This window comes from Dipodomys spectabilis, unplaced genomic scaffold (genome assembly GCF_019054845.1).
Source record: "Dipodomys spectabilis isolate Male_0828 unplaced genomic scaffold, ASM1905484v1 ptg000173l, whole genome shotgun sequence".
In the NCBI taxonomy this organism is placed as follows: Eukaryota; Metazoa; Chordata; class Mammalia; order Rodentia; family Heteromyidae; genus Dipodomys; species Dipodomys spectabilis.
This window is the reverse complement of record NW_024870850.1, coordinates 8,858,473-8,885,957: the sequence shown is the minus strand read 5'-3', so window position 1 is coordinate 8,885,957 and position 27,485 is coordinate 8,858,473. Positions and strand designations below refer to the sequence as shown.

Here is a 27,485-nt window from a genome sequence, read left to right as displayed (position 1 = left end):
GATAATGTACTCATTAGGAAGTATAATAGTATAAAGGACAGATTACACTGGAGGAATCACAAAATATCCAAGTTAGAATGCAAATGTAGGAGGTCTTGGGAATGTGCTATGTCTCTAACATAACCAGAGAAATGAATAAGAGTAACTTGTTTGTTCAAAGAAGTCCTCACATTAAACTAAGATGTAATACAGATTGCTCTCAGAGCCTCTAAACATTCTAGGCAACATCTATGTTTATCTTAATGTTTGTTTCTTCCAGAACGTGATCTCTCCCTGAACCTGGAGAAAGAATTTCTCTCAGGTCTTATGAGGATGATGTAGCACTTGGGGGCAAAGATGCAGCCTAGGAGACCTGCACTGGAGGCCAAAATGGAGAAGACCTCTACGGCCACCATGGCCTTCCCCTTGGTGCTGTGGTAGACAGGCAGGAAGGTAAGCCACACACTGCAGAACACCAGCATGCTGAAGGTCAGGAACTTGGCCTCATTGAAGGTGTCAGGCAGGTTTCTGGCCAGAAAAGCCACAGTGAAGCTGGCCAGGGCCAGAGAGCCAAGGTATCCCAGGACACAGTAGAACGCAGTGAGGGAGCCCATGTTGCACAGGATGATGATGTAGCCATGTTCAGATTGTGCATCTTTGTCCACAAAGGGAGGAGAGATTCGCAGCCAGAGGCCACAGAGGGTCACCTGGATGAGAGTGCAGATGGGGATGAGGAGGTTAGGAACCCAGAAGAGCAGCCTCTGCCTCGTGCTTCTCCCTGGAGCAGTGAGCGTGAAGGCCAGAACCACAGTGATGGTCTTGGCCAGGACTGTTGAGACAGCCACAGTGAAGACCACTGCGAATGTGGTGTGCTGCAGGATGCAGGCAGTTGTGTGAGGACGGCCAAGGAAGAGTAAGGTGCAGAGGAAGCTACAGATGAGGGAGATGAGCAGGATGTAGCTGAGAGCCCAGTTATTGGCCTTGACAATAGGCGTGTCTTGGTGCTTGATAAACACTCCAAGAACAGCAGCTGTGAGTGCAGAGCAGCAGAGAGCTGTGCACGCTAGAGCCATACCCAAGGGGTCTTCATAAGCCAGGAAGCCCTCAGTTTTCATCAGGCAGTGATTCCTCTGGATGTTGGCAAACTGATGATCTGCACACCTGACACACTGCTCCATGTCTGGTGAGGTGTGAGAATCACTATTAGTTTGTGGTCAGTGTTTGTCTTTCCTCTCAACCCCCTTGATTCAACTAGCTAGCTCATTTTCCCTGATTCACCAGTTGACCTGTATTGAGTTCAGTATCAATAGAGTAACTCTCTATATCAAAATGTTTTCACATCAAATCTCTTTCTCACATTTCTTCTTCTTTCCCTCCTCTTTCTGTTTTTGTTTTTCTTTCTTTTCTTTTCCTTCCTTCCTTCCTTCCTTCCTTCCTTCCTTCCTTCCTTCCTTCCTTCCTTTCTTTCTTTCTTTCTTTCTTTCTTTCTTTCTTTCTTTCTTTCTTTCTTTCTTTCTTTCTCTCTCTCTTTTTTTCTTTCTTTCTCTCCTTCCTTCCTTCCTTCCTTCCTTCCCTCCTTCCTTTCCTCTCTCCCTCCCTCCCTCCCTCCATCCCTTCTTCACTTCTTCCTTCTCTAGCTCCTTCCTTCCTTACATCTGTCTTTCTTTCCTCCAGTGCTTGAACTCTGGCCATGCGACATTTTCCAGAGTATTCATGCTCAAAACTACCACTCTACCACTTGAGCCACAGCTCCAATTACAGGTTTTTGGGTGCTTAATGGTGAGAAAGAATCTTACTGAGTTTCCTGTACATCATTACATCGAAGCTCCATCCTCAAATCTCAACTGCCTGAATCGATTGGATTACAGGTGTAATATATAATTACCAGCATTATGTGCTGCATTCTTGACAGGTCATACCACTCTGGCTCTCTGCTACTCATTCAAGACATAATGGAAAATAGAGAATCAGCCCAACCACTTCACTTTGTACAAGAGGGCCTAATCCAAACCTCAATCTCCTCATTACACCAAACACAGAGCATTTGATCTGTGTCAAGAACAGTACTCCTCCACTGATATGATATGGTCTGGGAAAGATCAGCTGGAGGAGGCAGAAGAGAAATGAAATGGAGATGATAAACTATTTCTGAATCTTTTATATTTGAAGAATTGCTAGTCATCCTAGTGCCAGTGTCAGACATGGAGTGACCATAACATAGCCCATTGTATTATTAGTGCATGCTAAATAGAAAATAAAATTTAATTAGAAATGAGCAGCAATAGGCACTCAGAAAAGAAACTCTGTGTTAGACCCACAATTCCATGATGATTTGCATATCATTTCAAAGATCAACAGCTGGTCCTTGATATTTTCTTTTTTTCAGTGTTTAGCTCTTATTTTCTCCATTTCTCCCTTGTTTATTAAATATATGTTTTATTGTTAAGATACTGTACAAAGTGGTTACAGTTACATGAGTAAGGTAATGAGTACTTCTCCTATCGAGCATTGTTCCCCCTTTTTTTAAAAATGTTTTTTATTGTAAAAATACTGTACAGAGTAGTTACAGTTACATGAGTAAGGTAAAGTGTACATTTCTTATCTAGCATTGTTGCCTCCTCCTTTGTTTTTTCTTTATCATCCCTTCCTTGTCCACCTCCCCAAGAACTCCTCTGACAATGCCAAAGTGGTAAAGTTCTTTTTCAATATAGTGTCTTGTACATCTCCTGGTTAAAATTGGTCAACCTGTATCCCTATTTAAGCAGTTTGTTTTTTCCTTGCCCTTCCCAAATTAGGAAAATGTATATACAAGATGCAGGGCACCAGAATCCAATACATTGAAAACAGGGGTTATGCCATGGGGGTGGAACATACCAAAGAAACAAAAAAATCACATGGTCATTATAAATACCTTAAAAAAGAAAGAAAAAACCACTTGTGTTCCTATCTTGGTGTTCATTTCGCTTAACATCAACTTATATGGTCATAAGTACATAGCTTTCAACCTTTTCTGCTTCCCCTAGACATATAGTAGTTGTTACAAATAATGGAAACCATGGGTTCTTTAAATACAAAAAATGCAATTGAGGAGAGGGGAATATGGGTATTCTCAAGATGAAGCCTGTAATAGATTAGAAAATACAATCAGAGATGTAATGAAGGTGCAGTGGGTGTTTCTTCTAAGGGAAGTATGGTTAACGGTAGCCCTGGAACTCTGCATGAAGGTGCATGTGTGTTCCTGCCATGTTACTGTAGATCATTCCACTGGCTTGCATGGACTGAAGATTAGGAAGGACAGATGGGGAATTTCTCTAACTAACAGACTCACCTGTCACATTAGAAATCTCATTCTCTGGGCAAGGAGTGCAATCAAAGCAACAGGTAGCATTTCCCTCCAGAGAGGCCTTCCTGAATCCAGGACCACAGCTCTCACTGCACACAGACTGAGGAGTCTGAGAATATTCAGATGAAAGTTAGTGACCATTTATCCTTTTACCTGACATCTGAGACACTCCAGTGATTTAGGGGAAATGATCCTCAAAACAACATAATATTTATATGCATACAGAAATTGAATTTACTGAATCTTCTTACAGTTTCATCTGACATGAGCTGAAGAACATGTGGGGCCTGAACACCCAGCACTCATACTATCGGGAAGTCATGGAGCCTTGAAGTGTTGGATGTTAATTCTAGGAAATTAGGAAATGGAAGTTAATCCTGCATCCTATTCTTGAATTCAGGTGATCTGTTTACAGATGAATAAGAGCATGAGAAGAAAATCACTCAGGGAAATTTCAAACCCACGCTCTAAAGCATGGCTAATTGCTTTGGAGGTGCTGCTGTACCCAGGGCCATTCACATCTCTCTTGGCTTCCTAGCTGTCAGAAAGTGGGTGAATTTCTCTGGCAGATGCTCTTTTCATTACATCCTGTCTCACTAGACTAAGAAGCAACAATCTATCCAACCATGGTCTGAAATCTCCAGGCAGAAGCAAAGCAAGCCCTTCTGCCTTCTCATTTGATTCCCTCAGATATTTTGTCACAGTGCTGGAATGATGATTCACAGGTGTCACTTTTATGATATTCATTATGCAAACATAGAACAACATATTGGTCATGATATGTTCCTCTGTTTCGTCCATGAATTTTGTTAGTAAGAAACTTCCAGAAACAGAAAGTTTTGAAATGTACACCACTGAGCCATAGTTTTATTGAAGAAACTTTAAAACAGGATAAGCTTATTGCTCATTTATACATAGATCATGCCATTATGGTTAGAAACGACTGACCCTGGGGGAGAAATAAGGATGTGGTGACATTGTCTACAAGCATTGTGATCATAACCTGGCTTAGGGAATTGTAAGCTCTTTCTACAACTACTTCCTAATAACAATACATTTTTATAAAGGAGAGAGTAACAAAAGTAGAAATGACCCACCTTGGTAATTCCTATGGGCCACTCTATCAGATTTTCAAACAAAACCAGTTGTTGATCATGTGGCCTAGATGGAGAAAACTTGCCAACTTTCACCTTTTGTCCCAGACCTTCTGGAAAATTCCAAAAGCTCTTAATGTCATACTCTGCCTCCAAGTTCCTTTCCTCATTCAAAACCACTTGGTCTCCAACAGGATTGGTAAATTGGATATTCTTCAAAAAGGGATGCAGCTAAAAGGGACACATTACAGTATGGTGAGGTGCTTCCCAGTGTTATCACAGAACCGAAGAACAATGAATTACTCTTCATTCCCATCCCCTGATTCACACACCACAGGAAGCCAACCAACTGTATCAAATGCAGTCCCACAGCAGACTAAAGTGCTACCAAGTTCATAAACCTGGGAATCCAGGATGGGATGCAGAAACTCAATTTCAAGGGAATGAAACTGCAGCCATAACCAACCAAATATGAATTATCACATGATAGACCTCAACGGACTCTCTAAATTGCATTCCAATCACTAATTTTGTGATTCTGATCAGAGAATCAGTCTGAAATATGGGTAAATAATAAACTACGTAGAATCATAGAATATTTTTCACAACTATGAAAGATTACCTTAAGCAAGACTTAGTTCACTGCGTGTGTGTGTGTGTGTGTGTGTGTGTGTGTGTGTGTATGTGTGTGTGTGTATGTCTGTGTCTGTGTGTGTATGCCTGTACTTTGGTGTGACCTCACAGCTTAGGCACTCAACTTGGTATTTTTTTTTTTGTTCTTTTCAAAGTAATCATTCTGTCCATTGAGCCACAGCTCCCCCTCTGTCTTTTTGGTGGTCAATTGTAGTCATGAGTGAGCCACAGGTGTGAGCCACTTGTGTCTAGGCAAAATTAGGTTTTCAAGAACTAGTCACCCTTAGAGAAGATCTTCACTAGCCATACAACGGATAAGGGTCTCATATCTAAAATATACTTGGAACTCAAAAAATTAAATGCCCCAAAAACAAATCCTCAAAGAAACAACTGCCCAATAAATAAGTCGGCTAAAGACTTAAAGAGAAGCTTCTCTGAAGAGGAACTAACGATGGCCAGTAGACACATGAAGAAATGCTCAACCTCCCTATCCCTAAAAGAAATGCAATTCAAAACAACGTTGAGATAACACCTCACTCCACTTAAAATGGCTAAAATAAAGAACTCTAATAACAACAGATGCTGGAGGGGATGTGGACAATAGGGAACCTTACTGTATTGTTGGTGGGAGTGTAAACATGTTTAACCACTTTGAAAAGTAGTATGGAGGTTCCTCAAAAGACTCCACATAGAGCTCTGCTATGACCCAGCAATCCCACTTTTGGGCATTAACCCAAATGTTTACAAACAAGACCACACTAAAGCTACTAGAACGACTATGTTTATTGCAGCATTATTTAACTACAGCTAAGATGTGTAACCAACCCAGATGCCCCTCAGTAGATGAATGGATCAAGAAAAAGTGTTATATATACAAAATGGAACTCTATGCCTCCATCAGAAAGAATGACATTGCCCAATTTGTTAGGAAATGGAAAGGCTTGGAAAAAATTATATTAAGTGAAGTAAGCAAGGCCCAAAGAAACATAGTTCCCATGGTTTCCCTTATTAGTAATATCTAGTATATGTCTGAGTCAAGTAGAAAAGTTCAGATAAGGTGATGTTAGGGAAATGAACCCTAAGATACGAATTCAAATGATTTTTTCTTTCATGGGATTGTTTCTAACACATTAATAAGATTATTTCTCTGTTGCTTTGTATGTCCCTCTCCCACAGTATACAGTATAATCCCTGCTTTCACTATATTTGATGTTGGTATATTTTTTGGAGGGGAAGGGGAAAAAGAATCGTTTAAATAGGGATACAGGTGGACCCATTGCAACAATGAGTTGTACAAGTGGTTATGTCGAAAACAAACCTCACAGCTTTGGTTCAGGGCGTGGGGGAGGATAGCATAGGGAGGACGGGGGGGGGGGAGGTGGCCGATGGGAAGGGATGGGAAGGGGAAACAAAGGAGGAGGCTACAACGCTTGTTAAGAAATGTACTCATTATCTTGCCCATGTTATTGTAACCCCTCTGTATAGAATTTTCACAATAAAAAAACTAGTCACTCTTAATCTGTTATTTTAAAAAGGCACAAGGATTATTTGAATATATCCTGTTGAAAAGGGGATGGCTTTTTCCACACATAGTGAGGATGGGGACAGAAGACACAGCACTTTCTTGTCACAGATGCAGCGTTCTTCAAAAACATTGTCTACACAGCTCTACCATCACTTCATGGAGAGAAAACAGACTCTCTTGTATTTGCCAAAACGGTGCCAGACAACCTAGTTGCATCTGCTATGAAAGCTTATATAGAAGTTCTGCATGCCTAGAGTAGGGCACCCAAAAGAAAAGCCATTACCTGTGAAGAGAGAAATGCCCTGTGTTGCCCATTGTGCACTCTTGGCTCTTCCATGTAATGAAGAAACATCTGGTGGAGGGCATGGGCCACAGCATACACAGCATTGTAGATGTTGTAACTCTCATCTGACATGGTCATGTCAAAAATGTGCCTCAGCAACCAATGCAGTGTGGCATTGTATGAACAGTGCCCCAAGTCTCTGCAGTCAGACTTAATCAGTAGGCTATAAACAGACTGAATCCATGACCTGAGAAGGGAGTTATTTGCTGAGTTCTTGGTGAAGGTCTCTGTCAGAATAAAATTGGTGAACGCAGCAGTGTTTCTATGATGGTGAGAGAAGATAAGAGGTGCATGGAAAGAGTCAATCAGAAAATGTCTTTTAGCAATAGTCACATCATCATAGGGTGAGTTCAGGACCCAGACTTTGCCTGTAATTAAAAAGTGCCTACATTTAAGAATGAAGCCTAGTAGAAATTTACTGTCCGCATAAATGATAATCACATTGGTTGATAAGTCCATTAGCTGGCGCTGCATCGATAGATCATTTGAGTAATCTGAAAGGACATTGTAAGTGATCATGTTCTCAAAGGCAAAGCAGACTCTACTCTTGCTCATCTCTTCTCTCAATTCTGAGAGGAACCACATACCATTGTTGTCTTCAGTGATGAATAGTCCCACCCAGTTCCAGCTGAAATGAAGCATCAAGGAGACCATGGCCAGGGCTAGACCTGAGTCCTTGGCAGCCATCTGATAGACAGTACCAAACTTTCCATGGTTACTCAGGAGAGGATCAAAAGACCTAAAGGTGAACTACAGGAACAAATGGAAACAGCATCAGGAAGAGGATGGTCATAGGCAAATCTCAGTCCTGATGTGAATGACACAACAACTGGTAGTACAGAGGTGGGAACAAAAGTTTGCTTATCCCATTTGCAAAGTCATCTCCCATGTTCTGAACTCTTTGTAGACATGTACAGATAAGGCTCAGAGCTTTGGGTCATCCTTTCCTCTCAATACCCCTCCTTTTATTTGCAGCAATGAAAATGTGTATGTCCCACCCACTTTTGGAGGCTTCTCCCTGTGAGATTATGCATTTGGAAGGGTTTGTGATACCACCTCCTCTTCAGCCTGTTGAGGACAGTCACTGTGGATATGGCTTCACATCTGCCCACCACTTCCAGCCTCACCTGTGGAAGTTTATAGAGGTCCAGCAGTGTCCCTATTGGGAAGAATGTGCTTGAGATTCCTGTGAGTGCCGCTATAGCTTTGCTGTCTCTTCTGCAGGTGTAATTAGGGATGTTTTTATTCTTCCCAGACAGCCAGGTGAGTGGATCCTCTAACAGATCAGTACCTGAGTAATGCACAGTGTAGATCTCAAACCCCAGAGTCATGTTGGGTAGCAGATGGGGATTCTTGTTGATCTCCTCCACAGCCAGCAGCAGGGTGAGAAGCAATTGGTATTTCTTTAAGTTGATCCTGCACAGAAATCACAAAATTTGGGTAGGTATACAAGTATTACAAATGATTAACTGCAAATCTCATGACTTTGTTGAATCAAATGTTGATTTCTACACACAGTAATATGTATAGATCCAACGGGATGGCATTCTAATTTGTAGTCTAAGAAAAGTTCTTAGAATTGGGAGAGTTCCTGAACAGGCTTGATCAGCATACATGAGATGACTATTCTTCTGAGTTGCAGAGAGAGAGAGGGTGGGGGGAGTGATCCAGCTGGCTTTTCCTCTCTGCACCTTATGGATATGTGAAAAACACTGCTGTCTGCTGTGACATAGGAACAGGCCCAGCTCACATACCAAATCATTTAGTACCTTATATTAGCTGTGCATATGGAAAAACTCTTAAGAAATACAATTCCAGTTGGGAATAGATTGTCCACCTGAGTTCAACCAGTATGAGCAGAGAGGCAGGGCCTGCTGTGTTAGGAGTAAATAGGAAAGCAGGCTGCTTTGTGTCTGTGCTCGCTTGCCACACATTTGCCAATGGTGCATCCTTCTGCAAAGAAGTGAATCTTGTCTTGTGAGGAAAGTAAAGAAATCACAGAACTACAATCAATGGCATGTGATAGAGGCACACTAAGCTGACTCAGAGAATGTCATCATTCTAGGGGATTCCCCAGAACAGAGCAAGATGGCATCCCAGAAAGCTAGAACATAAAGATTGCCTCAGCCAACAAAGAGCAGACGAGAGTCAGGGAGTGTGGACTGGAGGATACTTCTCTAGTAGAACAAACAACAGAAAAGGATGTGTGAAAAAAGGGGGAAGAAGCCATCTCCATGTTTTTCCCCATTATCAGCATTAGTTGCTCATTATGCACAGAAACCCTCCAACATTGCAGGGAGGGAGAGAATTAAAGTTAAATCTCAGCACCATCCCAATACACTCAGACCAGTGCTGGGGAAGTGCTTATAGTTTCTACTTTTGGGTCCAGACCTTAAATTGTGCTTCTGGAACTGGTTTAGGGCAGAGAAGGAAGACGCTGCCACAACCTCCCTCCTCCAATCTTGTGAATGACAGCAGGTATGGGATACAACCTCTTAGTGATCAGGGCAGAAGATTGGGTCAGAGTTTTTCTTAGAACCCTTTGTCAAGCATGTCATGGTTGCACCCATAATCCAGAATAAACTAGAAGCATTGTTTGGTGCAAGCACCACAGCTTCCATTAGAATCTTTCAGGAGGATTTGGAAGGTCACTGAGGCAGAACCAAATGCCATTTCCATCAGTTTTCACCATGGGTGGAGTAGGCTGACACCTGTCTTCTTGCTTAGCCTTGTGAAGCCACTGTGGCTATGTGACTCTGTTGTTATCTGGCTCAGTCCAGTCTCATTGCACAGTGAATTATTTCAGGACCACTGCCCTAGAAGGACAGTGCTCAAGATGGCACCAGGCAGAAACTGAAGTTTCTCTAGGAATCCTGTGTGCATTGGTCTACAGCAGCATAAGCTAGATTGTGGCTTAAGTGTATCCACATGACAGTTTGGGCTTTGGGGATGCTAGATAGCCTGAGTAGATGGTGGTGTTCACCAAGATGGTCCTGGGGCTTGCTTTATTGTTTTTGTTGATTGTGTGGCTTGAACTCTAGGCCTGGGATCTGACCCTAAAATCTTCAGCTTAAGACTAGCTCTCTAGCACTTGAGGCACAGCGCCACTTCTGGCTTTCTTTTGTTTTACTGGAGATAAAAGTCTCACAGACTTTTCTGCCTGGGCTGGCATTGAACCCCGGTCCTCAGATCTCAGCCTCCTAAGTAGCTAGAATTCTAGGTATCAGCCACCCATGCCCAGCTTGTGGCTTCCTTTACAAACCTTACCATGCTTCTGTAGCATTGCATGGTTTTCCATCCCAATTATAATAGGTAAGACAGGGAAGTAAGATGGTGATATTGTCCTACAGCTTAGTGTGGGCTAGATAATAGCAGTAGAACTGTATCATGACCATATTGCCAGGACAGCCTTTGGTAGACTCTGTAATCACCTCAATACCTGAGAAAGTCATCTACCACCAGACAATCTGAATTTTATATTAGCTATCCCTAATTGTATATGGTTGTGGGCATCTTGGCTCATGAGCACACCTCTACCATATTCAACCTGAGTCAATCTTAGTACTCACCCAGTACTGTATTGGTCTTGATCGCAGTAGACTGAGGATGATGTACTCAGGCAGGATAGGAAAATGAGGCCTGGTTAATGCATGCCAGGAATTCAAAAACTCAAGCTTAAAACTTGTCCATCTACTTCCCTTAATGTTAAGGGAATGACGTCATTTAGGGGGAAATGGAGTAGAATAGATTAGTAAAATATGATGTATGGGAAGCTCACAGCAAACAGAGAGCTATTCATCCATCTACATATCTTGAGATTGAGGGACCAGGGCTGGGAAGGTGGCTCAGTGGTAGAGCGCTTGCCCTGCATGCCTGAGGTCCTGGGTTCGACCCCTCAGCACCACATAAGCAAAAAGAAAAAAAGCCAGAAGTGGCGCTGTGGCTCAAGTGGTAGAGCTCTAGCCTTGAGCTGAAGAGCTGAGGGACAGCGCCCAGGCCCAGAGTTCAGGCCCCACGACCGCACCCAAAAAAAAAAAAAAAAAGATTAAGGGACCAAAGTCATTGAACACAAAAAGAAGCTGGATCAATTAAGGAAAAAAATGAGTCCTAGAGAAGGCAACTCAGAAACATGTGATTTCGAAACACAGGGCTACCATCTTTACTTCAAAGAGAGGAAACAGGTTGAATTGCTTCCTGAGAGATGAATTCATCATATGAATTAGCAGTTGTCTTGTAGGGCAAATGCCTTCCCCACAAGACACTCCCCAAAACGTAAGCAACATCCTATGCCAAATATAGACAACAGCACACCTTCCTTCCCTCAAGGATAATCATCTGGAAAGAATGGCCAAAACATACAGAAACTCAGAAAGTGTAACACCAGGAATGATTAGAGCAAAGATGACAAACCTATGTTTGTGTAACTTTTAAGTCAGACCTCCTGCCTTTACCATCTGAATACCCCTGGAAGCCCAAGAGCTGAGTGTCTCTTCTCAATTACAGTGTGTCTTTGCCTTTCTGTTTCTTGTTTGTCTACCTGCTTGTTTCATTGCTTCCTTACTGAGAAAAGCTCTGCCACATTTCCATCCTGTTGTGACTTGTCTAGAATTTCTTCTTCTGGGATCAGAGTCCAGGATCCCAAGTGAAGAGTCCCTACTTTTAGAGTGAAACTTCATTAACCTTCATCTGTTTTGGTGACCCTGCTGTTTGGTATTCCAAGTGTAATAGAGTTCTGGTGGCACAGCTGTGTCTAACGCCAGTTCCAGCACACAGATCTTGCTATTGCTAGGCAGAATCGACGCACAAGGCCATTCCCTGTGGATGAGGCATATGGGACCCCTGTGCACCCAGAAGAAGGCATATTTGGACCCATGACTCATTGGGGTTCTCGTGAGGTTTTTAGAACCACAGAGTATTTGTCACCAAATTAGCCTTTAGTTTTCTCTGGTACTGAAATGGTTTATCACCTCACAGCTGACTTCTCACAGGATCTGGGCTCCATCTAGTGTTGACATTGTGGAAGTCACGACAGACTCAGGAACACTGAAGCCTGCCTGGGATTTCTGGAAAGACAGGCACAAAGCCAGACCAGTCAGACTGGTATAATTTGGAGACATTTCAAAGGCCAGATGGTATCACATGCCAATATGAATGAAGAATGTTCCAGAATGATGAATTCTCCTAGCATTCAATATAATCATTTTAGGGAAATTCTCATAGAGAGAATCTCAACTCTCATGGATGCTTGCTGATGTCATTGTGTACAATGTAACTGAGGCTTTGACATCTAGAATGACAGTAATACTAAATATGAATTGGGAACTGGTGGCTCAGGCCTGCAATTATAACTACTCTGGAGGATGATATAGGAGAATTATGTTTTGTAGTCACTTTGTGCAGGAATGTCTGTGACACTCTTTATGTGCAAGCAACTCCACAGAAACTGGTACAGAGCTGTAGGTCAAGTGGTAGAGTGCCAGCCATGAGAGAAAAAATGCTAAGGGACAGCCATCAAGACTTGAGATGATGCATGTGTACCAGAATGTATGTGAACATGCACACACACACACACACGCACACACACACACACACACACACACACACAGCTCATTAGAGTTTCCAATGCTGGGTTTACACATGAGCCCTATCTTTCTCACTCACTTCCTCACCACATTGATTTGGCTTAAATATCTCTCATAAATCTATCATGGAATAAAGTATTCTTCTCCTGAACAAACCCTATACAGGGTGTTTCCACACAACTTGTCTGAGAAGATTCATCCATGACTTATCTAGTTTACAGAGAATTCTATAGATCTGAAAGTAATGAGCTCACCTGGGTCAAATGCATGAATGAAACTGTGTATAAAAATTATGAAAAAGCCAGGCACCTTTGCTCACGCCTATTATCCTATCTACTCAGGAGGCTGAGATCTGAGGATCAGGGTTCAAAGCCAGCCAGGGCAGAAGTGTCCATCAGACTCTTATCTCCAATAAACCACTAGAAAATTGGAAATGGCACTGTGGCACCAGCAATCGAGCGCTTGTCGTAAGCTGAATAGCACAGGGACAGCATCCAAGCCTAGAGTTCAAGACCCATTACTGACAATATATATGGAAAACACATTAAAATCTAGTTTAGGAAGTTATGAGCAGGGAAAAATAAATAAGCCTGGAAACATTTGGAGAACAAGGAATGGAAACAGAGTTTCTGGGAATGACATAGGAGACAGGCCAAGACATGGATAGCAGGACAGAAGCTTACTTACATTAGTTAAGGGGAAAAAAAATAAAATGTGTCATGCATTTCCCATTACTGATCTGTCCAGCAGCTCCCCATTTCCAGAGTTTTGCTGACATGAATTAACCCCAGAAGCAGAAATTGCATGTCTATCCTAAGAAACATTGCCCTGAAGGCGGTCCAAACATTGGCCCTGTTTTGAAAAGTATAAAAAACAGAATGGATTGAAGGAGACAGGCCAAGACATGGATAGCAGGACAGAAGCTTACTTACATTAGTTAAGGGGAAAAAAAATAAAATGTGTCATGCATTTCCCATTACTGATCTGTCCAGCAGCTCCCCATTTCCAGAGTTTTGCTGACATGAATTAACCCCAGAAGCAGAAACTGCATGTCTATCCTAAGAAACATTGCCCTGAAGGCGGTCCAAACATTGGCCCTGTTTTGAAAAGTATAAAAAACAGAATGGATTGAAGATTCCCTGGCCTTTGCCCTATAGATGGGGACATTGCACTTTAGTGTCTTTGTATGGACTCTTGGTCACCCCAGTAACCCTAACAGTGATGAATGGAGGAGTCACAGTGATGGTGGGGTGGTCCGGACATCTCTGGAAAGGGGAGTAGAATGGAAGACAGACAGAAAACTCTGTACCCTTGGAAGAAAGAAAAATATTCATTAGGAAAACTTGAAATGAAGTAGAGCTGTTGTAGTGAGGGCAGTGTAGAAGATGCAGAGCACATCAGTGATTGTGTCCAAACTTCCCCCACATCTGACTGTAACACAAAGAGAAAATTCAAAATTTAAGAAAATCCAAGAAATCACTTACTGAATGTTCTGTTGCTGCACAATAGGGTCATTCAAGCCTTGACCGACCAATTCCCAAGAATAGAGGGGGTAAAATCCAGCAATGACCACATCTCCCTTGCTGCATGCCACAGATTTCTCTGTCCAAATGCATCTTCCATCTTCAGAGAAAGTGATCAGGAGAGGATGCTGGAGGAGAAGCAGTGTCAGAGCCACAGGGAACATTGCTGCTGCTTTGACATGGAGCTGTGTTTCTGGATGCAGACTGTGCCTGCAGCGTCAGGCAGTTGTCTAAATGGATCTTCAGTTTTTGTGGCTTCTTGTTTCCTGGATGTCCTCCACTGTCCTCGAGGAATACAGAGCCCGTTCTGCCCTCTGGCTCTGCATCTGGCGCCCAGCTTCAAGGTCAAAACAGAAGTTAGAAAACATGTGTACCATCTTCCTCTCCACACCCTCAGGACCATGATTTCATCCAAGACTGTAGGTAATGAAACTCCAGGGATGGATTCCTCTCTTGTTGAGTTGTTCACAAATTTGTGTGAAAGCAAAAAGTTGAAAACAAAAAAGCACAACCAATCAAGGGTCACTAAGGATGATGGGAATGGATGACAGCAGTGGATGCCATGTGAAGGTCAAATGATCATAGAGCACCATGGCCAGCAAAGGCTCAGTCAGAGTTATTGGAGCACCGTCAAAGATGAGGATGGGCAGGCTCACAACCTAGGGAAAAGGGAGACACAGAAGTTTGGTGAAATGACCCATTCAGGTTTTTATACCAACTGCACATGCACAAGAATCCAGAAGAGCTCAATATATTTATTTACTGTTGCAGGTGTTACCAACAGTGTCCTGGAATCCTACCATTACAGATCAATACTTCAAGTTCAATGCATTTATCCAATTAGACATTTGCACTCTGAATCTTGAACTTCTTCAGTGCTTGCATGTTGTTGACCATCAGACTGCACTTATCAATATATGGACAGTCCATTGTTAGACAGAGGTGTTCTATGATCTATGACTATCTGGGAACATAGCAGGCCTGCACACTGAGGATCCTGGTAGCTGTGGGTGTATGGATGGGTCTTGCTCTGCTGTGTCCACATCATGTCCTGAGTGCTCCGGGAATTCTTTTTCCCACTTGGACAGCTGTATGGTGCCAGCTCTGTCCATGTCTCCCTAGCTGTCTTCTCTACTAGTTTCTCATACTAGAAGTGAAACCAAGGTCACAGCATAGGTTCCTGCTCTGCACAGAGTTCACCATGGTGGCTGGTTCTGTGAACTGGCTGCATATATTTATGAGGAAGGGCTTGGCAAATGTAAGTTGGAAAAGTAAGGATGCAAATGCTATTTGGTGATGGTAGCCGGCAAGACCTTGCAAGAGCATCAGTGCTGGTCCTAGCCTGACTTGGGTTTGGAGGTAGAAATCTTTGTTGCTTCTATACCCAGGATTATCGGTATGAGCCAGCTGTGCCTGGCTCAGAGGACAAACTTTTATCCCATTCTCCTCATCTATTACTCTAACTATTTCTGTTCAGTCTGCCCAAGAGAACAGGCCCTCCCCACTTCTTCTTCACTTGCCTGAAACCAGTAGTCACCTGTTAATCACCTGACTTGGAGTCAGCAAAGGACCCCACAATCTGAGGTCACTTCCTCATCCACGGAGGTCACTTCCTGGACCATCCTGGTCACACCTCTGTAGGACAGTGATAAGTTCCCCAGACTCTGTGGTCACTTCCACATCCGCTGTGGTCCCCTTCTCTCTTTTTATTTTCTTCTTATTCCTTTTCCTCTGTCTTCTCCAGGGGCTTCCATCTCCTGAGGGTGGCCAGTTTGCCTTTTCTGCCTGAACCGTGTATCAGGTTTCCTTGCTGGAGAAGCTAACAATTTCTACTTCATTATCATTGATATCTACTCTAGTACTCTATGCCTTCTTCTCCCTACATTTCAAAAATAAGAGAAAACTTGGGGATCTCTGTTGCCTCTATGGGTGTGCTTTCTTTCTGGTATGTCTGTTTGTTTGTCTGTGTGTATTGTAAATGTGTTGTACAAAAGAGTTACCATTATGTAAATCAGGTAGTGAGTACATTTCTGTTTTTAAAATGTTACCCAGTTTTTCCCTCCCTGCCCCACCGAAAGGTTGTATGCTTCATTGTTCACACGGTGTCCAGTATATACCACTGCTGCATTTGCCAGGGTGATTAACTGAACACGATGTTCTCCACTTCCACCCATATTCTTGACTCAAACATATAATTGCATGCTCAAGACTCCTTGTGTCTGTGTGATTCAATTTACTTTTTCCATTCATGTGTTGATTGGAACAGAGCCTGGTTCTGCAACTCAGCTTCTAAGTAGTGTCATGATAAACACTCACCATATGTAAACATAGACATAACAAACACCAATATTTGTGTGTGTGTAATATGCATGTAATATTATATCTTTTGTCCTATTATGTTACCAAAGGAGTTATAATATTCCTTTTGGCCATATCTCCATTAGTGTCTGTTATTATTAATTTTCTGAATAATCAATCAACTTATTTATTGCTAATTATTTTATAATGAGTTATATTTTATGAAACTTAAGATGTACTCCTCTGCTACTTACTTGAACATTTTGTGGGTATAAAAATTGAATATGGGAAGTGGTGCTGTGACTGAAGTGGTAGAGTGCTAGCCTTGAGCTGAAGAGCTGAGGGACAGTGCCAAGGCCCAGAGTTCAAGCCCCACAACACACCAAAAAAAAAATGAAGACTGTTTTTGCTTCTGAAATCATTTTGTATCCAAATGAAACCAATTTGTTTCATCAATTCCCTTTCTCAAGACTTTCATTTATTAACTTCCCTTGGTCATGAGATTTGAACTCTGGGTCTAGGTGCTGTCCCTCAGTTTTCAGCTCAAGGAGAATGCTCTATCCCTTGAGCCACAGCACTGCTTTTGGTTTTCTGGTGGTTAATTGGAGATAAGTGTTGTATGAAGTTTCATGCCTGGGCTGGCTTTGTACCCTGATCCTCAGATCTCAACCTCCTGAGTAGCTAGGATTACAGGTGTGAATCACTGGCACCTGGATTCCTTACTGAGTTTTTAAAAATTACATGTTTAATTAACTCTTTGAAAACATTTGATCTCAAAATGACATTTTTAAAGATGTAAAGTAGTAATCCTTAGACAAACTGGTTGTAAATTGATATTTCCCATTTGGTTTTAAAGCAGGGAGAACAGGAGAATCACATGTAGACTGACATTGCATGAAGAGTCCAAACTTAACAAACTTGAGGGATCTCAGACCATCTCTTGGTGTTTTCAAAATGCAGCTGATTGCATCACTTTACATATCACTCTTGTAACTTTCTTCAGGTAATATTTGAAGGAAAGCAACTTTTAGTTAAAAACACTCATATATTGGCATTTTGGTGTGTAAAGAATTGAGCAATAATAATAATAATAAAAGAATTGAGCTATAGCTGAGAGCCCATGGCTCAAACCCATAATCCTAGCTACTCAGGAGGCAGAGATTTGAGGATCACGGTTCAAAGCTAGCAGTGGCAAAAAACTTCCTGAGACTCTTATCTCCAATAAACCACTCAGAAAACTAGGAGTGGTGCTGTGGCTCAAGTGGTAGATTGCTTGCCTTGAGCTGAAGAACTGAGGGACAGAGCCTAGGCTCAGAGTTCAAGCCCTATGACCGACCAAAAAAAAAAAAAAAAAAAAGGATCGAGTAACGTAAATTAGGTTTTACATTGAAGTAAATATCTAACCAAAGCCAGGAAAATTTAAATGTAATTTCTACTTTTTTTCTTTGTCCCTTAAAGGAAACCACAATGGGAAAATACGTATGTAGAGCAAACTGCACATTATCTATCTGGCCCATATCTATAAGAAAATAGAAAATCTGAACACACACTGCATGATTGTTTTATCAAAAGAATCCTGGGGGGATGGGGAAAGAAGGCAAATATGAGTTTGGATGAGTTAATTTTGGCAAGAAGTGGCAAAATAAGAGAAGAAAAATAAGAAAACCATAAAACTCAAGGCAATATTCTAAGCTTTGGATGGTCTCAAAGCCAGTTAGAAAATTTCTACCTTCTATCCCTTTGGCTGGTGGAAGCTACCAGTACATTGCCAGAACCTCCTGGGAACATACGCAGAGACTTCCAGATCACAGTACCCAGTCTGGTTGGTCCATGAGCTGTTCACCACCTGTTAGTGCAGGAGTGCGGCTTCTGCCTCTGGGAGTTTCCAGATCCACCCCTACCAGGCCAACCGACCTAGGGTGCAGTCCCCACGGGGTGCATCAAGCGGTCTCCAGACATGACAAGCAGCATGTCTGAGCTGCTTAGCCCCTGCACATGGTTTGGCGCCTCTGGGGAAGATGGGGCTCAGGATCCTGTTCTGGAAGGGGAAGGATACTCCCAGCATGCCCTGGGGCATGGGGCAGTGAGCATCATAGGAAGGAGACCTTGGCCTTGAGCATGAGGGGCTGCATGTGGCTAGGGCCTTGTTCATGTCTGAGGGTTTGTTCAGCAACACCAACTCGAGGCAGATCTGAGCAGCAAGTCTAGGGAGCACGGGTGGGATCCATAGCCTATTCCTGCTATTCTGGCCCCTCTCCGGGTTGAGATGACTCACCTGCAATGTATGGGCATCTCCTTTCATTTTTTTCCTGCTCAGGCAGATTTGGTTGGTTTTCTTTTTTAAAAAAAAATTATGTTTTTTTTTATTGTGAAAATACCGTACAGAGGAGTTGCAATTACATGAGCAAGGTAATGAGTACATTTCTTATCAAGCATTTTTGCCTCCTCCTTTTTATCCCCTTCCCATCCCTGCCCTCCCATCTTCCCACCCTTCATGTCCCTCCTTTGATTGGTTTTTATTTAATATATTGGGTATTTTTTGCTCTCCCCCTTTTTATTTCCTGGTATCTGCTGAGCCTTTGGCATCATTGGCACTGCCCACAGTGGCATCCACAGACCATTGTGAAAAAAGACATCACTTGCTTTAAAAAAATTAAAGACAGGATTGATGGTTTTCAGAGTTGGTTGGTGAGAAGATAAGGGAAAAAATTAATTTATGGAAAAAATCGTGTGTGTGTGTGTGTGTGTGTATGTGTGTGCCAGCCATGGAAATCAGGACCCAAACTCCCTTTCTTGGCTTTGTAATTCACAAGTGGCATTTTACCATTTGAGAAATACCACGCGTCCTGTATTCTTACTTGTAAGTTAAAGATGGAGTCTCATACACTTTGTTGTCCAGGCTAATTTTGAATTGTGATCCTCAGATCCAAGCCTTCTAAAGTAGCCATTGATGTCTGACTTGAAAAAATTGCGTTTATAATATTGAAATTAATAATGAATTTACTAATAGACTTCCAAAAGAATGTGAAAAGTTAATACATATGACTCAATGTTTTAGTGAGTACTTTAAAACAGTAACACTTTTTCTTTATTGAGAGTAATTACATAAATTTCACAGTATTGTGGCATAGTGATACTTAGCTAAAGTCACTAACACACTTTAACCTTCACAATGCATCTTGTCATTGTCTTCATCTACAAAGCTTATGAACTCTACAGAGTTTAACAATAAAATGGTTTCTCCCAAATCGCGTGATATGTACATTTCTTTCCTTTTGCTCAGTATCAGCTGTTTCCTCTTTCTCTCTCTTTCCCTCCCTCCCATCACCAGCCTTGAGTTGCTTAGTTCACTTTCATCAATGACCAATGCCGCTGATGGGCCCCTCTGCTGTATTTTTTCACCCATTTTCCTATAGTTCTTTGCCCTCCTCTTAGTTTCCCTTAGATGTGCATGCTTATACACCATATATGCGGCCAGGATATAGAGTCATTTAGAAACTATATAACAAATTAAGAAGCCAAGCTTTGTTTCTTGTGTCTTGTTTATTTTGTCATATTTCATTGTAAAACAGTAACACATTTATGATGTGTAATTTAGTCCACTTAAGAGGTGATTGAACACCACTGGATCTGAAAAATGTAAGTAGAAAATAAAGCAGTGGAAGAAAGGACACACTATCTTTTGCCAGCATGGCTAAAGAGATCCCCTCAAAAATCTAGTGTTTCTGTTGTTCTCTTTTCTCTTCTTCTTCCATTTCTATTTGGGTGTCCTTAGAGATTTGGACCGATATGATGCACAAATTGACTCATTGTGAGCTCTGGGAATTGATTTTACCAAGGTCCCATGGAAGTCAATGATGAGCCCATCCTTTCTCTCCTTTACTTGAGTGTCTCCTGGAGAGGTATATGTTCCACGCTTCTATCCTCTGAGACAGAGGCTGGCAATGGCCAGCTCCTGGTATGTCAGTCCTGAGGATTGAGGCTGAGCTTTCCTTGGGCTCCAAGCTTGAAAAGATCTTTGGTTCTTTACCCCTTAGTTGTGTCTAACGGTAGATGCAGCTCTACGTAGTAAGTAATGATGTTAATTAAAAGCCTTGGAAATATCACCTCTTAAAACATAAAAACATAATTGCCTTGGGTAGCCAGTAAAAATTATTTCACACTTGTGTTCACAGTTCACTAAGTTTTAAACCTCCTTAGTTGTGTTTGGTTAGCAGAATGGGTAACCAATGTTTTTTTTTCTACCTACACTGTACTGGCTCTGTTTCCTGTTGAAGTCTTCCCCTAACTACAATACATGTATTATTTTAAACTCTTTCTGAGTACTTAAAAGGAACTATTGCAACAGTATTAAAGGCCTGGACCTCAGTTATCAAAACAGCATCAATGGTGGGATACTCGTGGCTTTCGCCTGTAATCCTAGCTACTCACAGGCTGAGATCTGAGGATTGTGATTCAGTGCCAGTCCAGGCAGGAAAGTCTCTGAAACTATTATCTCCAAATAATCACCATAAAACCAGAATTGGTGCTATGGCTTAAGTAGTAGAGCACTCTCCTTGAGCTGAAGAGCTCATGGACAGCACCCAGGCCCAGAGTTCAAGTCCTGAGACTGACAAAACAATACCAGCATCAATGATACTATTCAGAATTTCCTATTTTTGCCAAGCTATGATCTCTTTCTTCTGTGTTGTTCTTTTAATTTCATATGCTTCACCTTTCTGTACTTCACAGTGAATTTCCATCTTGGCCACCTAAAGAAATGAAAATGAGCTGATGTTCTTATGGGTTTTGTTTTTTTGGTGCTGGTTCTGATAGTTGAAGCCAGGGTCTGGGTGTTGTTTCTGAGCATTGTTTTTGTGTAAAGTGAGTGCTCTGCCACTTCAACCATGTATACATTCTGACTTTTGTTGGTACTGGAGATAAAAGACTCATGAACTTTCCTTCCCAGGATGGTTTAGAACCATGAACCTCATATATCAGCTCTCTGAGGAGCTAAGTTTACAGGCCTAAGGCACTGGAACTCAGCTAAGTGTGAGCAATTTTAATGTAACTTGTGACTGTTTAAACACAAACTGTTACAACTGTGTTTGCATTGGGCTCACTGTTTATGGGCAAAAGACATGAGATCAGAATCATTCTGGTACATTGTCCTCTTTGACAAGGTAAACAGTCATTTTATCTTGCTGAGAATCCAGCAACAGGTCCCTTGTACCTTAGCCTCTTTGCTTAGAAATGACTTAATACTAACTTCCTTTACTATTGGAGTATGATGAATGTATAAGGGCAACTACCTATTAATTATTAGCCCCAAAATGTAAGTTTATACTTAATAAAGGGCAAAAAGTTATTGGTTTTGAAGTTTCCTTTTCTCTAGTGGGCACGTGATCAGAGACTTCATAAAGTGTGATGTAGACATTTGACATGGTAGTCTAACACCCATTCACTTTATTTAGTTAGGCTGTTTGGTTCTCCATGAAGCTTTGTAGTACTAAAATTCATCAACTCCCCTGTGTTGAATACATAGTTGTCCAACAAAAACAGCCATTACATAAGCACCTACAGAACAGTGAGCACTCTTTTCTTTGAGTCATTGTAAATGGAATAATCTGTTGGGCTTCCAGACATTTCTATCTCTGTGCAGATACTTTGTGCAGATACTTCCTTGTCACGGATGCAGCGATCCTCAAGAGATTGTCTTCATAGCTCTACAGTCATTTCATGGTCAGCACTATAGGCCCAGTGTCTCTTGTATTTCCCAAAATGGAGCCGGATGACTTAGTACTATCTGCTATGAAACCTTCAATAGAAAGTCTACATGCCAAGAGCAGATCACCCAAAAGCAATACCATTACCTGTGAAGAGAGAAATGCCCTTGGTTGTGCATTGTCCTCTCGTGGCTCTTCCATGTGATGAAGAAATATCTGGTGGACAGCGTGGGCCATGGCATACACAGCATTATAGATGTTGTAACTCTCTTCTGACATGGTCATGTCAAAAATATGCCTCAGAAACCAATGCAGTGTGGCATTGTATGAACAGTGCCCCAAGTCTCTTCAGTCTCTTAATCAGTAGGCTATAAACAGACTGAATCCATGATGTGGGAAGGGAATTATCTCATGAGTTCTTGCACAAGGTCTCTGTCAGAATAAAATTGGTGAACCCAGAGGAGTTTATATGATGGTGAGAGAAGAAGAGAGGAGCAAGGAAAGAATAAAATTTGCATATGAAGAAACTCTCAAGAAACAGAATTTAGTTTGAGAGCAGATTGTCTACCTGAGTTCAACCAATATCAGCAGGGATGCAGGGCCTGCTGTGTTAGGAGTAAATAGGAAAGCAGGCTGCCTTGTGTCTGTGCTTACTTGCCACACTTTTGCCGATGAGGCACGCTTCTGCAAAGAAGTAAATCTTCCCTTCTGAGCAAAGTAAAGAAAACAAAGAAGGTGGCTCACTGGTAAAATGCTTGCCTTGTATGAGGTCCTGGGTTTTATTCTTCAGCACACATAATCAGAAAAAGATGGAATTGGTGCTGTGGCTCAAGTGGTAGAGTGCTATCCTTGAGCTGAAGAGCTGAGAGACAGCAACCAGGCCCAGAGTTCAGGCCCCACAACTAGCAAAAAAAGAAAACAAAGAAATACAATTCATGTCATGTAGTAGAGGCACACTAAGCTGACTCAGAGAATGTCATCATTCAAGAGGATTCCCCAGAAGCAGAGCAAGATGGCAGCTGACAAAGAGAGAATATAAAGATTGCACCACCCAACAAAGAACATATGAGAGTCAAGTGGTGTGGACCGGAGATTATTCTCTATTAGAACAAAACAACAGGAAAGGATGAATGAGAAATGGTGGAAGAAGCCATCTCCATGTTCCTCCCATACAACAGCATTAGTAGCTCATTATGGACAGAAACCCTCCAACATTGCAGGGAGGGAGAGAATTAAAGTTAAATCTCAGCACCATCCCCATACACTGAGACCAGTGCTGGGGAAGTGGTTATAGTCTCTACTCTTGTGTCCCTACCTTTAGATTGTGCCTCTGGAACTGGTTTAGGACAGACAAGGAAGACAGTGCCACAACCTCCCTCCTCCAATCTTGTGAACGACAGCAGGTATGAGGTACAACCTCCTAGTGAAGAGAGCATAAGAGTGGGCCAGGGTTTTTCTTTGAACCCTGTGTCAGGCATGTCATGGTTGGACCAATCATCCAGAATAAACTAGAGGCACTCTTTGGTTCTGGCATCCAAGCTTCCATTGGAATCTTTCAGGAGGTGTTGGAAGGTCGCTGAGGCAGAACCAAATGCCATTTGCATCAGTTTCCACCATGGGTGGAGTAGGCTGACACCTGTCTTCCTGCTTAGCCTTGTAAAATCACTATTTCTGTGTGACTCTGTTAACACCTGGCTCAGTCCCAGTCTTGTTGGGCAGTGAATCATCTCAGGGACCATTGCCCTAGAAGGACTGTGCTCAAGATGGAATCAGTATGAAACTTAGGTTGCTCTAGGAATCCAGTGTGCATTGGTCTACAACAGCACAAGCTAGAGTGAGGCCTCAGTGTATCCACATGACTGTTTGGGCTTTCTGGATGGGATATTAAGCCTGAGTGCATGGCAGTATTCACTAAAAATGCCCTGTGGCTTTTTTGTTGTTGGTTATGTGGCTTGAACTCTAGGCCTGGGCTCTGACCCTGAATCCTTCAGGTGAAGACTAGCTCTTTAACACTTGAGCCACAGTTCCACCACCAGTTTTCTTATGTTTTTGTGGAGATAAAAGACTCACAGACTTTTCTGCCTGGGCTGGCTTTCAACCATAATCCACTGATCTCCGCCTTGTAAGTAGGTAGGATTACAGGTGTCTGCCACCGGTGCAAAGATTGTGGCTTACCTGACAAAACTTTCTATGCAGCTGTGACTCATCCTTGTTCTCCTACGCACTTTTCATGGGTAGGACAGGGAAGCAAGATGGTGATATTGTCCCACAGCTTAGTGTGGCCCAGGTGATAGCACCAGAATTGTGACATGACCCCATAGCCAGAACAGCCCCTGGCAGAGCTCTGTAATCACCTCAGTACCTGGGAAAGTAATCTACCACCAGAGAATCTGAGATCTACTCTAGCTATCACTAATTGCATATGGTTGGGGCAATCTTGGCCCATGAGGCCACCTCTACCACATACACCCTGGGAGGATGGTACTGCTCACCCAGTGCGGTCTGGTCTTTTTTTTATTGTGAAAACACTGTACAGAGTGGTTACAATTACATGGGCAAGATAATGAGTACATTTCTTATCAAGCATTGTAGCCTCCTCTGTTGTTTTCCCTTCCCATCCCTTCCTATCCTCCACCCGATCCCCCAATCCTCCCCCCCCCCCACCAAAGTTGTAAAGTTCGTTTTGGACATAATGAATTGTACCTCTCATTGTTGCAATTGGTCCACCTGTATCCCTATATAAACGATTTGTTTTTCCCCCTTCCCTCCACAAATTATACCAACATCAAATACAGTGAAAGCAGGGGTTATAGCAAGGGGGAGGAGCATACAAAGCAACAAAGAAATAATCTTATAAATGCCTTAGAAACAATCACATGAAAGAAAAAAAGCATTTTAAATACATATCTTAGGGTTCATTTCCCTGACATCAACTTATCTGACCTTTTCTGCTTGACTCAGGCAAATACTGATTATTGCAAATAAGGGAAACCAGGGACATATGTTTCTTTGGCCTGGCTTACTTCTATTAATATAATTTTTTCCAAATCTTTCAATTTCCTAACAAATGGGCAATGTCATTTTTTCTGGTGGATGCATAGAATTCCATTGTGTATATATACCAAATTTTCTTGATCCATTCATCTACTAAGTGGTATCTAGGTTGGTTCCATATGTTAGCTATGGTAAATAATGCTGCAATAAACATAGTTGTGCTGGTAGCTTTAGTGTGGTCTTGTTTGTGAACATTTGGGTTAATGCCCCAAAGTGGGATTGCTGGGTCATAGTGGACCTCTATGTGGAGTCTTTTGAGGAACCTCCATACTGCTTTCCAAAGTGGTTGAACAAGTTTACAGTTCCACCAATAATGCAGTAAGTTTTCCTTCTGTCCACCTTCCCTCTAGCATCTGTTGTAATTAGAGTTCTTGACTGTAGCCATTCTAACTGGGGTGAAGTGGTATCTCAATGATGTTTTGATTTGCATTAGTTGTTTGGTCTTGATTGCAATAGACTGAGGATGCCGTACTGAGGCATGCTAGACTAGGGGGAAATGAGGCCTGGTTAATGGATGCCAGCAATTCAAAAACTCAAGCTTAAAGTTTGTCCATCTACTTCCCTAATTGAAAGGGAATGAAGTCATTTAGGGGAAAATGGAGTAGCATAGATTAGGAAAAAATGGTAAGCTACAGCAAATACAGAGTTATTCATTCATCTACATCCCTTAAGATTATTATTGCTTTTTTATACAGAGATCATGTCATTCTAGTCAGAAATAACCAACTCTGGGCGAGAAATTAGGATGCTGTGACATTGTCAACAATCATTGTACTCACAGTCTGATTTAGGGAACTGTAAGCTTTTTCTATACCTACTCAATAATAACAAAAACTTCAAAAGAAGACAGCGAAACAAATGGACATTCCCACTTTGGTAATGCCTATGGGTCACTCTATCAGAATTTCAAACAAAATCAATCACTGAACATGTGGCTTTGATGGAGAAAACTTGTCAACTTTCACCCTTTGTCCTAGACCTTCTGGAAAATTCCAAAACCTCAGAATGTCACACTCTGCCCCCAATTTCCCTTCCCCCAAAACCAAAACCACTGGTTCTCTGACAGGATTGGTAAATTGGATCTGCTTCAAAAAGGATGCAGCTAAAAGACACACATTACCCTATGTTGAAGTGCTTTCCAGATTGACCACAGTAATGCAATATCATGGACAAGTTCTGATTAGCTTTCATTCCCACCACACAGTTCACACACACATAGGAATCTAATCAAGTGGAGCAGATGCAAGCCTGTAGAAGACTAAAGTGCTGGGGGCAGGGAAGGTGGCTCAGTGGTAGAGTGCTTGTCTTGCATTCATGAGGCCTTGGGTCGATTCCTCACAACACATAAACAGAAAAAGCCGGAAGTGGCACTGTGATCCAAGTAAGTGGTAGAGCGCTAGTCTACAGCTGAAGAGCTGAGGAAAAGCACCCAGGCCCTGAGTTCAGGCCCCTCGACCAACAACAAAAAAATTAAAACTCCAGCTACATCTGCCTAAATAATGAATTATGATAAGTTAGACCTTAACTGCCTCTCTTCAATGAACCATACATAACCTGAATCAGAGATTCAGTCTGAAAATAGATAAACAATAAACTAAGTAGAATCAGAACATTTATGACACCTAGGAATGATTATCTCAAGCAAGACTAAGTTTATTGTGTGTGCCTGTCATGGGGCTTGAACTGAGGGCCTGGGTACTTCCTTTAATTTTATTCCTTCTCTAGGCTAGCACTTTTCCATAGGAGTCACAGCTCCACTTCTGGCTTTTTAGTGCTTAACTGGAGATAAGTGTCACATACACTTCCCTGTCTGGCTTGGCTTTGAACTGAAATCTTCAGATCCCAGCCTCCTAAGTACTTAGCCTTGAGTGATCCACAGGTATGGGACAGTTGTGCTCAGATAATCTTAGGTTTTCAAGCAAGTAGTCCACCTTGACCTATTATTATAATGAGTAACAAGGAGATTTTGAATTTTTTAAATAGGTTTTTTTAATTGTGAAAATACTGGTCAGAGGGGTAACAGTCACATGAGGAAGGTAATGAACACATTTCTTATCAAGTATTTTTGCCTCCTCCTTTGTTTTTCCCCTATCATCCCTTTCCTCCCATCTCCACAACTGTACCCCTCTACTCCCAACGCCCCATAAATTGTAACGTTTGCTTTTCACCATAGTGTTCTACATCTCATTACTGCAAAGGGTCAACCTACATCCCTATTTAAACATTTTGTTTTTACCCTTCCCCTCCGTGAATTATACCAAGTTCAAATACAGTGAAAAAAGGGGTTATAGTGTGGGGGAGGAACACAGAAAGCAACAAAAAAATCACATGATACCTTATAAATATGTTAGAAACAATAGGAAGAAAGAAAAAACCACTTTTGTCCCTATCCTGGAGTTCATTTTG

The 27,485-nt window shown here is 42.0% G+C and overlaps 1 protein-coding gene and 1 non-coding gene across 2 annotated transcripts; both read right to left on the bottom strand.

Annotated features, from left to right (window-relative positions):
- Window positions 1-239: 239 nt before the first annotated feature.
- Window positions 240-22,310, bottom strand: LOC122119608 (vomeronasal type-2 receptor 116-like). Its single transcript, XM_042693617.1, has 9 exons — window positions 22,173-22,310; window positions 14,584-14,681; window positions 14,233-14,359; window positions 13,984-14,150; window positions 8,045-8,333; window positions 6,858-7,667; window positions 4,420-4,647; window positions 3,308-3,431; window positions 240-1,159 (listed from the first exon to the last, which is right to left on the bottom strand). Exons 1-9 carry the CDS (start codon window positions 22,308-22,310, stop codon window positions 240-242), a joined length of 2,901 nt encoding a protein of 966 aa, XP_042549551.1.
- Window positions 18,879-18,964, bottom strand: LOC122120004. Its single transcript, XR_006149626.1, has one exon. It is a non-coding gene; the product is annotated as a small nucleolar RNA SNORD35 (small nucleolar RNA).
- Window positions 22,311-27,485: the final 5,175 nt, after the last annotated feature.